Source organism: Acipenser ruthenus, chromosome 8 (genome assembly GCF_902713425.1).
Source record: "Acipenser ruthenus chromosome 8, fAciRut3.2 maternal haplotype, whole genome shotgun sequence".
NCBI lineage: Eukaryota > Metazoa > Chordata > Actinopteri > Acipenseriformes > Acipenseridae > Acipenser > Acipenser ruthenus.
Genome location: NC_081196.1, coordinates 17486085 through 17503307, shown reverse-complemented (window position 1 = coordinate 17503307; position 17223 = coordinate 17486085). Strand labels below are relative to the sequence as shown.

General features: G+C 35.5%; 1 protein-coding gene across 1 annotated transcript; it reads right to left on the bottom strand.

The window, feature by feature from the left end:
* Window positions 1-2025: 2025 nt before the first annotated feature.
* Window positions 2026-16976, bottom strand: LOC117405554 (TPA-induced transmembrane protein). The gene is made up of 8 exons (XM_059028652.1): window positions 16216-16976; window positions 10712-10804; window positions 8416-8554; window positions 7951-8111; window positions 7727-7797; window positions 3938-4119; window positions 3303-3337; window positions 2026-2694 (listed from the first exon to the last, which is right to left on the bottom strand). Exons 1-7 carry the CDS (start codon window positions 16321-16323, stop codon window positions 3309-3311), a joined length of 783 nt encoding a protein of 260 aa, XP_058884635.1. The 5' UTR covers window positions 16324-16976; the 3' UTR covers window positions 2026-2694; window positions 3303-3308.
* Window positions 16977-17223: the final 247 nt, after the last annotated feature.

Here is a 17223-nt window from a genome sequence, read left to right as displayed (position 1 = left end):
TGATGACTGTATTGTTTGGGACAGAAAAACTAGCGTATTTGTATTTTACATAAATACAAATAAATAAATAAAAATTAACCATAATTTAGCAGTCTATATATAATCGCATTAAACAACTTTTTGAATTGATGCAGTTCTCCAAATCCCTGATGCAGAGCCAGTACAATACGATACATTATAAAACAATTGGTTACTTTTGAATTACACCTAAAGACCACTAGGTGGCACTTTAATTGTAAAGTACACTGTTAAACAACAAACAAAAGTTTATGCATCTTGCAAACAGGTGAACTTATGATGTATTTTTTTAATTTTTAATATAACTATTGCTGCCATGTACAAAACCAGTCAATCTTAATATTTAAAAATAAGATGGAGTAACTTTATTAGTACTGTTGGAAAAATTGGGGATATTTTAACTTTGTATATTAAGAAAATGTGATTATGCCGTGCTTAAAGAAGGGATGTCTAAATTTGATATGCGAGCAACACCTCCATCTGTACCTTTTAACATGTAATCACAAGATACACAGAAGTACAAAATGTAAAGATATTTGACTATCAAAATATTTGTCTAACATTTTTACATTACATTTTTGTACCTCTGTCTTTTCAAAACTTGCATCTACCTCACTTAAATTCAATTACTAGGGACTGAAGTGCCCTCTTGCACCCACAATATCATAAAAACAAACACAAAAAATCAATAAAACTTCAAATCCCATCAATCCTTTAGGATGCCTCAGATCCTACAGGGCAGGCCAGTGTCAAGGGCTGGTCTGGTACAGCACCAGAGGATCCGGGTCACATTTTTACTGAAGGGACCATACGACAGGCTCAGCCTTTGAAAGGCAGGATAAAACTGCAGTGAGGTCTGAATGGCCTCTAACAGTTCTGAGAACAAATACATGTTTACTGACTTGTTAAATAAAGTATTACATTTGTAAACTTAGGGTGTAATGTACTACGCTTTAATGCAATTTGAACCAAGTAAAATATTACTGTTACAATAAAGCACAACAACAAACTTGAAGGAGCCCAAAGTATGCCTAAGCTGTATTTACTTTTTCAACTGTCTGTTGAACTGCCTGTTATTGTGGCTATTATTGTGATTCTTATTCTACTGGTGATAGAGCCGTGGTTTATTATGTATTGTGCATGCTGTTGATCAAGTGTGTTTGATATTTGATGGCATATTGCTGTATTTAGATTAGGGTGCTTCCCTGTTGCAGTTGCCGTAGCTATACATAATGGACAAGGGTTTGTTATAGCCATATGTTCAGTATAATGCTAACTCTCAGTCTTTACTGGTAATAGTTAAGGACTAAAAAATAATCATACTAATAAGTAAACAATATAATAGTTCTCATATTCATGCAGGTTAAACAAATACATGAGAAGAAACATGTAATGTAAAATATAAGAATGTTTATTGTAAAAGTATGAATATTAAATAAGTTTATTTTTGTATAAAATTATTCCAGGTGCAAATGTTTATTAAATAATTAATGCTGTTAGGAGTAGGCGGGGCTGGGGATTATTTAATGCCATGTCTTTCTTTAGGAGGGGGCAGGGGGTTATTAGGATCATCATGAGTTTGTCTATGTGAATGTCAGTCATTGTATTTACAACCTGTTAGTCTGTGAGCATCAGTTGTCATTCATAATCTGAGTGAAGTATCCAGTGCAAAATAAATATGTATACCTGTGAATACTACCAAGAGGCTGTTTCCTGCGTGGTTAAAGACCTCCGTGGTCCTGAGTAAATAATGTGATTGCGGGTGGGGGTAAGCTCGGACCATAACCCCATTACATCAACCACTTGTTTTCTAACAGTACCTTTTTACCCAGTTATCATTTTTATATACTCTAGCACACCCCTTCAAAGTACTGTAGCTTTCCCCCCCACTTTGCTAGACAATAAGCCCACAAAAATAAATTGGGTGGGGAATTCTGTTCTTGTTGTTTTCATATAAATAACAATTTGAACATGTTTTGCAATAATACAACATTCATTAAAATCATTCAAACAAAAGCACTTATTTTTCTTCTCCATTCTCATTTATTGTTGATTACTACATTAGTATATAAATCGACGTTTGCATTTTGTACAAATTACTAAATTGTAAAAGACATTTAAAAAAGTTTGGAAACACATGACATTATGTTGATGTATTCAAATATATACATAATTATGCAAAATAAAATAAAACAGCTCATGTCCAGGTATATTTAATACAAAATCATTAGCTTTCCTTGTTATGCAATGTAAAGAGAAAAACCAATTGCCTTGAAGTAAAACTTAAAAAGAAAAATACCAAGCTCGTGCTTGTAAATATCGAAAAATAAAACATTTAAATGGGTAAGAATTATCTTGGGTTTCATATTATTTGTAGTGAGAAAGCTGACATCATAGTTGCATTTGTAGGTTTAAGTCCCCCAGAAGTAATATAAAAAATAGTCAAACTGGATTCCTGTTTGCCAGCACCTCATCTTCACAGTGTACTGTACGCTTATCAGACATGTATACTTTATGTACATTTTATGTTAAGCAATCACTCTTACAAAATGAAACTCCAACACACCAGTCTGTGAAATTGCCTGTTGTAAAGAATCTAGAACGTGAGTAGAATAAGAAAGAACAAACGAAGTCCAATGAAGCTTCCCAAAGATGAATCCATCACTTGCTATGTCACTACATGTAAAGAGGGGGAAAAAACACATAAAACATGCACTTACATATTACACAGAAGATTATACATCATTACCCTATTGGAATCTGTAAGTGGCAAATACACAATTCTCAAATATCAAACATGCATAATCCTTAATGATCTTAAACATTGTATGTGGCCTTTGTAATCAACTATTTGATCAGTCCACATTTATCCAGTGGAATACACACGAAAAGGTTGATCTCTAAACTAAAGTAAAATCTTATTTCTTGTGTTTTTCATTTTTTATTTTATTTTATTCAGATCCATTAGATGGGTTCTTGTTTGACTTGAAACCCCTATTATTTTGGCAAAAAGGCAATACAAACCTGTGATGTGGAGGAAACGGATTACGGGAATTAATGAACCATACAGGTAATGCATGTTGTGATATTTACATATAGGCTGCCTCCCTTGAAATATTCACCCCTGCATCATTAAACTCATGGGCGGGGGGCATTTGTTGACATTCCATAGTCTATAGGCAAAATACTTTTCTGCATTTCTACATTGACTTGTGCGGCTATTAACGTTTCTATGGTTCTTTTTGGATTAAATAAGCAAACAAAACCAAATTGATTCTCCATACCTGGTTCTAAGATGTAACACCTTTTCCATCAGCAACTATAAAATAGACAAAATATAGTCGATTACTTTTTTTTCTTAACAGTTTGATGTTGTTTTTCACACAGAGAACCACACATTGCAACAGCTCTTTCTAAGAGTAGCTCATTTGGGTGGATTCTGAGTGTGAACCGGCAACTTTGCACACAAGAGAGGTTTTTAATCATACCTCCCTAGCAAGGCTCAGAATCCATGACTGAGGTGCAGCAGCATCACACAAGAGAGGTTTTTAATCATACCTCCCTAGCAAGTGCAGCTCTAAAAAGCGGTTTGTTTAAGGAAGCAATTTTCCAAGAAAAAGAAAACCTTTTCAAAGGCCAGAAAAGGTTAATAATTAATTGTAGTTAAAGAAATGTAATAAAAGCTCATCTTGTCAGCAGTCCTGGAACGAAACTATTATAAATGTTATAAGTAGGTGTTATTGGTCTGACAAAATGGTTAATTGTGTTGCCCCAATTAATCTGCACAGTATCCTCATTATGAGTGACTCGGTAGACTCATAACAATGGAAACTAAGGACATTTAGTTACACTAAATTAACAATACATTATTCACAATTGATATAACTAAGTGAGCCATTCTAGTAATAAAAATGCTTACCTTGTAGCGACAGAGATGATGGATCAATATGTAAGTTTCTGTTCTCTTCTAATTCCTGGTCGTATAAATGTTGTCGGAAAACGTTAACTAGGACCTCTTCACTGAGGGTGTACTTTATCAGTTTACTGTGCTCTGATGGGATTTCAAACTTCAGCCAGTAATATGCAGTCACACTGCCATTGCTGTAAAAAGAAATCAATAATTACCAATGCTTTTTTTTTTTTTTTTTTTTTTTTTTTTAAGTGTGCTCATTAATCTCAAGATTACACATGTATATTATATATCTTTTTTTCATTTTCAAAACCTTGTAACGGATGATGTTCAAACAAATAATCCGACTGGGGTCGGTTTGCTCTTTGTGTCATGCTGGTCAAGTCCAACAGGTACATTGAATTCATCCCTTCCCAGTCCTCAAATGCACAAATAATAAACAGACACGACTCTCACAAAACCATAAAGGGAAATACTAACAACTACAAAAAAGTATGACTTTACTCAATGACTCCCCAAAAACAAATCCAACCTTATCATTATCACCCCAAAAGGGATTTTAATCCAAGTGAACTTGGACAGGCCTCCTCCTGTGTTTTGATCCCTGCGCCTTAGTCCGAGAAATCTATATTCCTGCTATATTTAGAGCCAATTCATTTTCCTGGTAGATGGTCCCTTTTGATAGAGGCCTTTTTTAAGAATGCTTGAATCACAGGTTTAAATTATAATTAGGCTTTTGATTTTCGGTGTTTCACCCTGACTTTTATAATGTAATCTACTTTAAGAATGTAATTGATACCTGTTAAGCCATTTGTGTATCTCAATCACAACTGAGAAACGTGTACAACTGATTTAATTGATGATTTTCTTTTTCTGTGAAACAACTAAATGGGCTTTTAAATCCTAAGTCTTTCTTTTTCATTTAAAAGCAGTAGTACTCATCTTTAGTAATGTAAATACAGTTACATGTAACGATTGTAATATTTTTACAATCGTTATGTGTCCAGCATGCTTTCTTTTTCATTATAGCTTAAATAAAGATTAGTCGCTTATTAAAATGTTGCAATCTCGTTTGTACGGTCTGCTTGTAAATTACTAATTAAGGCTTGGTCGATTTTAAAAGCCCATTTAGTAGTTTCACAGAAAAAAACAAAAATATGTAAATTAAATCAATGTTACTATTAACACGTTTCTCAGTTGTGATTGAGATACACGAATGGCTTAACAGGTATGAATTAAATTCTTAGAGTATAAAAGTCATGGTTATTTAGAGCCACAACCCCACTTTCCACTCTCACCACAAAATGTAACCCCTGTGTCCCAGCAGCTCACCTTAATTAGTGCACCTGGACAACTGTGTTGGGATTCTCTTAAAGGAACAGACCCTAATTGTCTAAATAAATATACTCCATTTCAATGATCTTAGCAGCTTTAACTTGCTGTAAAGTTGGAGTCTAATATCTGCTGTAAAATTTATCAGTTTGTAATAAAGCTTTGCATATGTCTAACTTCTTTTATTATACAGAAAATAATAAAAAGAACCAGAATTATGAATGATGTTTGCAGTTTATTCAATTAAAACTAAAATTACTTTGAAGTTATTTATATTACATTAAGATATGTGAAACCAATGGTTGCTTAATTTTTGTTTTTATGCCGATTATAACTTTAGGCATTATTCAAAACTGTAATTTGACTTCAGTGGTCATGGATACAGCTTGCAACTGTAACCAGTTCTGAAAAACTACACTTTTGCAATAAAGTATAAAGCTTTTCTATTCATAAATAATTTATTATATTAACAAACAACAATTAACAATCTTTAACAGGTTTGTACGCTTGCTGTTAACAATACATTAATTGTGCTGCTTTATGTAAATAATGTTAAAATGGTAGGAAGTAAATTGGTACAAGCAAATGGGAATTCTGAGTTGCGTGACTAATGAGACTCCCTTTGACCCACTCCTAACAATGCTAAAATCTCACTCTTTTTTCATACTCAAGATTAAATATTGAAAACATGCTTCATAAAAGATATGGCAGTAATGGTTTTAGAACACACTCCCTGTACTAGCAGAGTTCTGCAGTTATTATTATTATTATTTGTTTATTTAGCAGACGCCTTTATCCAAGGCGACTTACAGAGACTAGGGTGTGTGAACTATGCATCAGGTGCAGAGTCACTTACAATTACGTCTCACCTGAAAGACGGAGCACAAGGAGGTTAAGTGACTTGCTCAGGGTCACACAATGAGTCAGTGGCTGAGGTGGGATTTGAACCAGGGACCTCCTGGTTACAAGCCCTTTTCTTTAACCACTGGACCACACAGCCTTTGCATTAAAGCAATGCATACTACTTTAGTATACATATAAAGGTTTTATGTTTTTTATATAAAAAAGAACCAGGCCCATGAAAATGTCCTTTGTTAAATATTTGTTGTTTATATTCACTTTAGAGTTATTCTTATAAGCATGCCTGAAGCCTACTCCCGTTTTGAACTATTCCATCTGAAATTTCTTATTATGCTGAATATAACTTTAGGCATTATTCAAAACTAATTTGCTTTCAGTGGCCATGGATACAGCTTGAATGCAAACTGCCATGTAACATATTTCAACAGTGCCATTTAACCACTGCTTAACAAGAAGAATCCCTGATTTTGAAACACTTTGGCACTTTGGAAATTGCAATAGCTTTCAGAACTTTATGAATCAGACCTTCTGAATTCATTACAAATATTACAATAAGTTCCTGAACATACAGTCCTATCCATGAACAGCTGATCAAACTGCAGGTGAAAAGTGTTCAGGATGTGTTCAGGATTTATTGCCTTTGTTAATGTTTAATCTTGTTAGGTTACCAATAATTGACAGTAATACTATCAGTTTCTGTTTTAGATAATACACGTTTGTCTTCTGCAGCAGATGTGGTCATATGTACTTACAGTATGTCACACTTCACATTTCTTTCATTGGTGTTAACATTGTTTTGATAAAGGTATCTGTATTTCACACTTACATTTCTATCTAGCTGGAGATCTGCTTATCCAATTGTCATAAAACATGGCATTACGATTTGTTTAGCATGAGTTCCTGAGAGTATCACATTCTGGGATATGTGGAGGTGTCTGTCCATACAGCCATTCATATGTACATCACACTTGCATATACAGTATCTAGAGAACCATTGATCAAATTGTGATCAATATTTCATTGCCATTTCTTATCCTATACTACTCTGTACATACTGTTGATTTACTTCATCATACCGATGGCTCTAATTTAGAATTTACAGTGGTGGTGACCATACTTGTTATTTTTAATGAATCTTAGATTCCTTCTGCATTTCACAAGTTTCACTGCTTAAGTGAGACCACTCATTTAAATGTCACTGCATCCACCAGACAAAACTTTACCATGAAGCATTACCCATCACTTATAAAAGAAAATCATACATACAAACCTGGTGCATCAATTATTTATATTTAACATATAGCACCCAGTTTCAGAACTGCCCTTGTTTAGGTGTATTATACCTTAGCCACACTACCTATATACAGTAATGCAAGCTCATCACACATGATAACCATGCATTACTTACTTCACTGCATGAATAAATCTCACCTGCATCTGTTTGACTCTTTTCACAAGGGTTACTATTGAGTTAATCACACTGTCTGTCCTATGAGTTGTTCATATAGTTCCATTATTCTTATCGTAATGCTCAAACCCTTTTTAGTGTGAGGACGTGCTAATGACATTTAGTGTGAGGGTGTGCTGATGTATATTATCCCTTACCTGAAGGAGTTTAACCCTGCATTAACAAAGTAGCGGCCCAAAGCAGGAGACGAACTGTATAATCTTGAAAGCTGAAAAACAATAAGAATTACCTGCAACAGCTGTAAATATAACATTAAAGCTATCAGTACCACGGAATTAACTGGCCATGCAGTTTCAGAGAACATAGACTGGACAAGACCTGGGATAGGATACGAACTTGAGAATAGCAGAATATATCTTACCATGTCCTTTAGCTGCCCTGATAAGAATTCAGACTTCTGGGATTTGGGTAAAAGCAATTCTGGTGTAAATTCTTGGTTTACTATTCTTAGAGTGCCATTATAATATCGAGAAACAACATACAGTGTTTTATCTATCTTTTCATCTTCATCCACATACACCACTGCAATATAGAGAATAAAACCAGTTAGAAAAGACCCTCAGACAACCCAAACTTAGAGCTCTACTTTAAACAAGCTCCCATAAAACAACATCAGGAAAAACACGTCACTCTAAAAACAGGAATAACCTCTCCAATAACACTGGGAAGTACATTGGTAATTTATGGTTGTAAATTAAGCAAATTAGAATTGGATTATTATATTAACAATCCACATTTTAACACTACACATCCAGAGACATGACTAGTTCTAAAGATACAAACAAGAAAATAAAGTATTTCATTTTTGTAATACATTTTATTTTACCTGAATAGAGAACCAGACCGATTACAGTTGCTATAGCCAACAGTATAAAAACGGATAAAATGCACATCCACAGCTTGCATTTCCAGAAGACATATCTACTCCTGTAGCGGCACCTTTGCTTTCCTCTGTTTGTTTCATTCTGGAGAGCAGGAAACACAACTCTAATTATTCATACACTTAGACAAAACCCTTGAATTAGAAAGGGCTGTAAAAAAATGCACTGGAAAGACACTACATCTGCTGGAACTTTAATATTGGTCACCATGATTTGTAAATACCTCATTTTAAAAGCAAAATATAAAACGATGATAAGCAAACAAATGCTAGATTTGCATAGGTGTTTCTATCATTTCTGGTGGTACAGTGTGTTAAAGGGTAATACTGGTTACACGAATGAGTTGCTCTAACACTTTACATTCATTTGAAATGCAAATGGAACCCTTCTGTGCCAATAAGCAAACTGGTGGGCTGATCGAGAAAGACACATCAGTAAACAGAATTGCTATGTAACTCAGCAGGCCCTCCTTTTAGTGGATAATGAAATTGCTGTGGCATTGCAAGGTAATAGTGGAACTCCTGGTATTGGAACAGGTGTTAATTACAGGGATGGAAAGACTCCCATTCCATAGCAGTTTGATTCAGTCCTGTTTTCACTATGACTTAAATGACACACATGAGCTTGTTACCTATACGGTGTGGTTAATCAAGCTCATATTAAAACTTGGAATGGGTGAAACTGCTATGCAGGAGTCTTATTTCCAGTCATGTAATTACAGTCATGTCTTTTTCATTATTGAGTAAAAACAGAATGGCTGACCATAGAAAACAATGGGGGAGCAGTGACAGGTTGTTATATAATTAATATTTAATCTGCCCCTGACATCCACAGTAAAGCATGTCATTCAACTACATGTACACCCAAATGACCCTCTAGTCCTACAGTACCACAGCAAACCAGGCTTGATTATCGTTTGGAATATTTGTTGTTTGGTGAACAGTTTAGAATGTGCAAGACAGTTGACTAAACAAATGCAACACAGCACCTTATGTATAAGTGAAATGCTGTGTTTATTACACATTTTTTCATGTCTGAACAACATGTAATATTGCACGTTCAAATGTGATTATACAGGAAATGAAACCCAAACCAACAAGTATATGTAGACCGCTATTTCAGTACACCACCACTGTGCTACAGCAAAAAGATGAGAACCTTTCTCAAAAGTCAAAAGGTCAGCTGTTTTATTTTAAACTTTCCAAAATCTAATTTGAATAAAAAACAAACAGCCTATAGGAGAATGAGATTTGACTATATTTATGTTTAGGGGTTCACGGTAAAAACAAATGTACCTTAGTCAAATAAAATAATATCAAAATTAGAGCTGTCAGTTTGAATAAAAAGTTGATGACTATGACACTTATCAATATTACAGAATAGTATAGAATACAAGTTTCATGACAATTGGATAAGCAGTCCCACTGATGTATGCAAACATGTGTGGCATATGTACCACTGTGTTTCCCCTTTGCAGGAGATAATAATGATGGTAATAGCAATATGAGTTATGCAGGTTTTATTAGGCCCTTTTTAGGCTATTTGTATGTCTTTGGTGTAATAAAAAAACGAATTCCACGATATATAACTAAGCCCTTAATTGAACTAATTTGCTTAATTAGACCTTTTTATTTGTTTCCAGCTCTTAAATGGTTGCAGATTTCAAGTTAGCTCTAACAAGTATCGGTAACTTGAAATGAAAATCAGAAGACACATGGGGTCCCCAGGACCAAGGTTGGGAACCACTGCAGTAGTTACCATAATGTATCAGTTTACTATTTAGGAGATATTTTTGCAAGAAATTTTGGTCTGTCAGCCAAAAGATGGCAGACAAGACAGCAGCAAAGATGAATGTTCTATATAGGCTTGTGGTTTTATCATTCTTGAGATTGATAAAGAAAAAGATCAAATAAATAATCAATACTTTATAAAACTTCTAGCAACTGCAGTGCATTGCCCTGGAAAGTTTTTATCTTTACAAAACAATTTGCTTTAGCCACAATACAACACTGTTTGGAAATGTCTTTCATTAATAACTCAGGTGCAAGACAGACTTGTTGAACTCAAATTTAGCATTTTTCAATAAAATGTAATTTAGGTTTAGTTGCATAGCAACTGGATTAACCTGGTTGTAGTCCAGTATTTCTAATATTCAGTTTCTGTGGACATTAAAAGTAGCAATTGCTAAAACCTGTATCTGGGGGGTTTGTGGATTGTTACATGTCGATAATTAATGCTTACCTGTTCATTTGGAGAATTCTCATCTCTCATCGGACATAACTGGTTGATTTCAGTGGCTTCCTCCGTTTCCTCATTCCCATTGTTCACGTTTTCCTAAAATCACACAGTTGATTGATAAGACTTTAAAGAGCAACTTGGCATGGCAATACAATATCATAGTTATCTTTAATTATGTGGTGGTGGTGTTGTTAAGTCACAGCTTTTATTTAACCACTTCAGCTCCAGGGCATACGCAGGTACGTCAAACGACAGAGCACTTACGTCAAGTTTGCCGTCTATTGAATTGCGCTATTTGTCGAGCCAAGGGAGAACCAAAGCGTGAAACTGTCCTCAAGACATTTGAATCTGTCTCGGAGAGGAGCAGAGCCAGGCACGGGGTTAATGGTTTTCGTCATGACGTTGCATCAGTCAGTACACTCGAAAGACAAACATGGCCTGCAGAGTTGTAAGAGAGGCGCATTCTTCTCGCATTCTTCTCCTCTTTGCTTAATTGCAATTCAACAAAGAGGTTGGGAATTGTTTTTTCTGTAAAAAACTTAGTTATGTTAGAAAACAAGCTAACTTTGGAGCAAGTTTATAATGCAGATGAAACAGAAACTTATGATGATGATAGGGATCCACCTCAGGACAGTGAAAATCTTGTATCTAAGGGATAATTTAAATGGCACTGCTTATTTAACTGAAGACGACATTGTGAATTCTGTTACACAGCCAGCCATAAAGAACAACAATGACTTCATTGATGAAGAGACTGTTCAACATCATACTCCAATCCCAACTCCTGGAGAGGCAGAGGAAATGCTGGGAAAGTGTTATTGTGGACAGAATCCCAGCCAGACTGTTCCCATGGAACTCTTTTGCTGCTGTGAAACTCGCATCACAAGGCTGCCTCAAAGAGAGTGTTGTCACTGCCACAAACAACTATAAATGACTTTTTCCTTTATAGTTGTTTAAAACACAATGTGTTGCAGTGTTTTTCTAGCATACTGTATATTAGGTGGTCTTGGCAGTCTTTTTCTCTTCTTTTTCTTTTGTGAGTGATGTCTGCTACTGTGATACTCTTGTGTTTCAATACTGTTTTTTTACTGTAATATATTTGCAATCATATATAGCGCAGTGTTTAAATGTGTTTTAATCTGTTTTTAAGTAAGCAAAGCCATACGCAGTTACACACTGTCTCACGCTATCCTAAAGAAGCACAGAGAGCTGGCTTTTCACTTATGAAAATATATTGATGCACCTCTACCTCACCCCAACGACGATCCCTGTATCTTACATTTTTAATATTATTACTAAATTATCTTCTGGGGAAATTTATATTATTAAGCTATATGACTCTACCAAGCACTTTTTACATAATTATTACACCAAATTATTCACGATATATTGCTTATTCAAAATTATTTCCGCCATTTAAATACATCGCAAAGACTCTTACATCTCTATTTGTTTCATTAACTGATGTTTATTCAATGTTCCAAAAACTCCACATTTTACTAAACATTTAACTAATACTCTATCTAGCCATTTGTCATTTCGTCGTACCATATACTGTGATACAAATTAGACAGCCGAGTCTTTAAACTACGCATCACATATGTTTGCTTCTCATTGGTCAATTTCCCTAGTTAAGTCTCTGTACCAGAGGTGACCCCTTGGCAGAGGACTCAGGGGATTCAAGGGATGCACCTTGACTGAAACAAGGGAAGGGAAACGTTTAAACAATGCTACAATGCTGTTTTAAAGTTGGCAGTGTTATTTAAGGGGAGCCCTCTCGGGCCGGAGAGTGTGGGGAAGCTTGCCCTCACTGCTGTGTGTGTACCTGAATAAAGAATTGCCGTTCCAGAGATGGATAGATCTCTCGCATGCTTAATTATATAAGTTTACCAAATGTACTTCTGCTTCAGTTTGTTCAGTATATCAACTTAAGTTCAAACTGAGTAAAGAGATACCTAACACCAGAATGTGTAGTGCCAGAAGTTTCCCACGACTTGCTCGAAGAAAGAAGTTTCTCATGACTTGCTCGAATTAAATCCAACACCAGAAACACATTGTTGTTTCACCTGATGAAGTACTCGACAAGTTTGCAATGAAAAGCAGGAGAATGGACTTGGGGATCTAAACATCAGGTAAGGTAGGTTATTCTTTCTGTTATTTCATTTGTATGTCTGATAACTGCATCACAGTGGTTCTATGTGATTGAGGTGAAACATCACGGCTCTTAATAGGCCGATTTCGAGTTCATTGCAAGTTTGGAGTGCGATTAATTTTACAGAAACATTTTCAGAAATTACCTGCAAAAATCTCCATCCCCTCTCCACCTGACTGTAATATCCTCAATTAACTCACAAGCTAGATAAGCATTTTCTTCCATTTCAACATATTTACTATTCTCATCCTCTGCTACTGATTTGGAAGAAGTATCTTGACTGGGCTCAGGCTGCACTGTCTGAACTTCACTCAATGACCCCTCACTTTTATCCTGACTGTTCTGCGATGGGACTATTCTATTAAAGGATGAAATACCTTTAAACATGTATTTAGAGAAAACAAATATGTATATTATACAAGCTTGTGAAATACATTTCGGTACACTGCATGGTTATTTTCAGAAATGGGGAACCATGGTAATCATTGTTAATAAATCTCTAGTAGACTGCAGGGGAAAGCGGGTGATGAATTTTGCCCTAGTCTACGCCTCCTTGTCGTTTCTTTGTTTGGTCCTGCTCCTCCCCTGCCTCCACCTTGCAGCGCGCCTTGTCCAGGGTGCCTCTTGTCCTGCCCGCTGGCTATAGCTGTCAGTGATCGTTACATCACAGTTCAGCCAGCACATGGAGCGGCTATAGAGCTCCAATGGACAAGGCCATGGGCCAAAATATATTACGCTCCTCATGGGCATGGCCATCTGTCAAATGCAATAAAGAAATGTTCAATTCAACCTTTTGTGGATATCTCCTTTCTGAAAATATGGCATGCGAAATAAACAAAGCAAGTGATACATAAATAAAAATCTAGCATTTAAGAGGTTAAGAAACCCAACTCACCCACTCTGTAAAGTCTGCAACAAATGTACTACTTAAAATAAGTACCATTACTTGGTTTAATAAGCTACTTTCAGGAGTGACAAAATAACATGCTCCTTAAAAATAGATATATCTATTGTCATGAATTGTTTTAAATTGTATTTTCTTACCTAGTTTTACAGTGTTAAAACCAGCACTATACATTTCCTTAAAAAAAGTGAAATAAACCACTAAAGCCCCTTTCACACTGGCACGCCTATCCGGGTCACAATCCCACGTAGTGTGAAACCACCTACCTGGGTCGTACCTTCGGTCCCAGCAACCCACCTCAGGATGTGGGTCTACAGTTTTAAAACGGGTTGAGCGAGACAAAATGCTTGACGGCCCTTCGTGAGCCAACGCAATAACTTTGCTCAAATTCCGAAATGGAAAATATCAAACAAGCAAAGAACAAAACAGTAAAAGACAGCAGAGACAGAGACAAATGTAAAATCACAGATTGAGCAGCGTCTTCAAAATCTGTTCTGGTACGTGCATTTGCTCAAAGCACATGTCGCAATTTGATTATATCGCTTTACTCAAAGACCGAAGAAGTTTTCTCTTTTCTGTTTCGTTCTTTGCTTGTTTGATATTTTCCATTTCACCAAAATAATTTGCTCAACGACCGAAATAACCTTTCATTTCGTTCTCTGATCATCTGTAAATGCTCATCGTGAAACGGTTATTTTTTCGGTGGTTGACCGAATCCGGAGTCTGAGTGCAACACACACACACACACACACACACACACACGTGTGTGTATATATACAGTATATTATATATTACATTAAGGTCAGTATACACTAATGTGGACTTTTCAGGCTCATATCAGAAGTTGTTTGGGCAGTAAATATTTAATAAATACAAAAATAATAATTTTGGAATCTCACTGCATCACACTATAAAAGGACTTTTGACAATTGTTTATGTTTTATTTATGTATTTTTTCTGTGCTAGGATCGTCAACAGTAATACTTTGAAACAAAATAAAATTAAAAAGACTGACATCTAAGCTCTTCGAAACACTGACTTATGAATAGATTGTGTTATTTGAACTTTCATTTATGATTTTTGTTCAATATTATTTTTTTTACTAGTTCTTTTTAATCTTTGTACAAATGTTTGTTTCATTTCTTCTACTCTCCATTAGTGTCTACAACAATTATTATTATTTATTTTTTAATGTACTTCACACACACACAAACAATGTATTTTATTTTAGGTATACATTTTTGGGAGCAACGGTCAACAGTGGAAACCACTTTATCTCTGTGATACGAAGGAAGAGTAATTGGATTGTATATGCTGGCCAAAAGGAAGACTTCCAGATAATTGAAAAAAAAAATCACAAAATAAAATATACAATGTGTAATGTAATTTACATACTGGTGCGAGTACAACACATTTAATTTCCAGGAATGTGGCACATTGCATGTACCAGGTTACTGCTTGATAACAGTTGAATGATTGTGTACCTTTAAATGTTTATTATAAATGAGTATATTTCACATACTGTATTTGTTGCTTAGTTCAAAACAACATGTGACTTTAATTAAACATCTGCTATCAAACAATGCCTTTTTTTCTTACAATTCATAATAAATGCTCTAATTCTCACACTAAATAGTACTTCTAGTACTGTACATGCCACTATGCACCATACACTATTCGCAAGACAATTGCTTAACCTTCAACATCACACCCAGCTTGAGGTGGTAAAGCCCTCACAATGTGCACTAATATGTAGGAAAAGAAGGGTGTGTGTATATTTCATGACATAACCTGTAAATGCCTGCTCGTGCCGCTCTGTGATCTACTTTATTTTGAAGATAAATCTTTAGGTTTTAAAATGATACCCCAAATTAAGGTGGCACATCCAGACTATCTGTGTGATTTCCCACCTTAGAATGTGCGCTGATACTCAATACGTAACTGTGCGATTAAGTGACTAACTTCAGTTTAGAATCGGGAAAAAATAACCAACTTCAGCCCTCGAATTGGGAATAAGTAACTAACTTCAGCCCTCGAATTAGGAATAAGTAACTAACTTCAGCCCTCGAATCGGGAATAATTAACTAAGTTCAGCCCGGTCTATTTTAACACATGCAGTTCAGTCGGTTTTACATAAGGGAAAAAGAAAAGTAACACTGAAACCTGAGACAAGTACGGTATGTCATTGAAGTACAAATATTGAATAACCAGGCACAATACATGTTTGTAATGTTTGGAACGAGTCAGTCGGACAAAAAGACAGCAAATTCAACGCAGCAGCACCAACTATGTTTTGCATACGTGAACGGTGACTATCATCTTGACTTAAGAAGTTTTGTTTTATGTTCCACCAAAAACAAAGTTACTACAAACATGTGTAACTGAAATCTCTAATTTATGAGTAATTTGGTAGATTAAAAAAATAATAATAAAACGTGGTAGCCTGCTTACCTGTTCATTATGGGTGATAACATCCATAATGTGGCTGTTTTCGGTGGCTTCCTCCATTTCTTTAATTTCGATGAGAGCAATCCCGTTGATGGTGTTTTCTGTAGTCATCACGTTAATTTTCTATGTACTTTTTATAATAGTAAAGCTACAACTAGTTGTAGTTTCTCGGAGGAAAAACACGGAAGTTATGGAGTACACTACTGTAAAAACAAATAGGATACTGTTGAAAGTGATATGGAATGCTGTCCAGTTTCAGCTTTGTCAGATTCGTTTGAATCCGAATAAACGTTTGTTTGTAAGCGCGGTGTTTTAAGATGATTTATGTAAATATTATTCAATCGGTATACCTGACTGGCAGATTTGCAGTACGATAAGAGAGTGTCGTCACTCCTACAGGTGAAAACTTAAAACTTTTCCCAAAGTTAGGTAATCCACATCAGTTTCTTCAGACCAAAATCATGGGGCGTTACCAGGTATTGCAACAAAGGTGCGGTAGGTTGAATAGTCAAAGCGAAACCTCCTTGCAGCGTTTCAGATGTTTTATGAAATACTGTACTTACCCACTTTTAACCCTTGCTACAAAATCTCAGCCCCTTGGTGACTGGTTAATAATAATACAAAAATGGAAAAACAATGGCAGCGCCAGGAACCAGCGCTGAAATTCTACCGAGGTCAAACTTCAGTTTCAAGCTGTAGTTGGCAGTATTTATATGACCACTTGGTATTTACTGTTCAACCTCCAAATCTATGTTACACGGCAAACCAACAGAGAATCAAGGAGCCTTTCGTGCTTTATCAGAATTTTTACATGAGCATCAGCATTGACCTCGGTGTCCTCATAGCTGTATTTGCGGTCATGGCAGCCTCCTAGATTGAGCGTAATTTTTCTAAATATTATTTTACTGCCCCTTACTTTTTATGACGTTTACATCTGAGTGGTTCAAATTGCACCTTTTGATAAGTTTGTGCTGCTATTCGGTTCTATTTGCTTCCATGTAAAGTAGACGA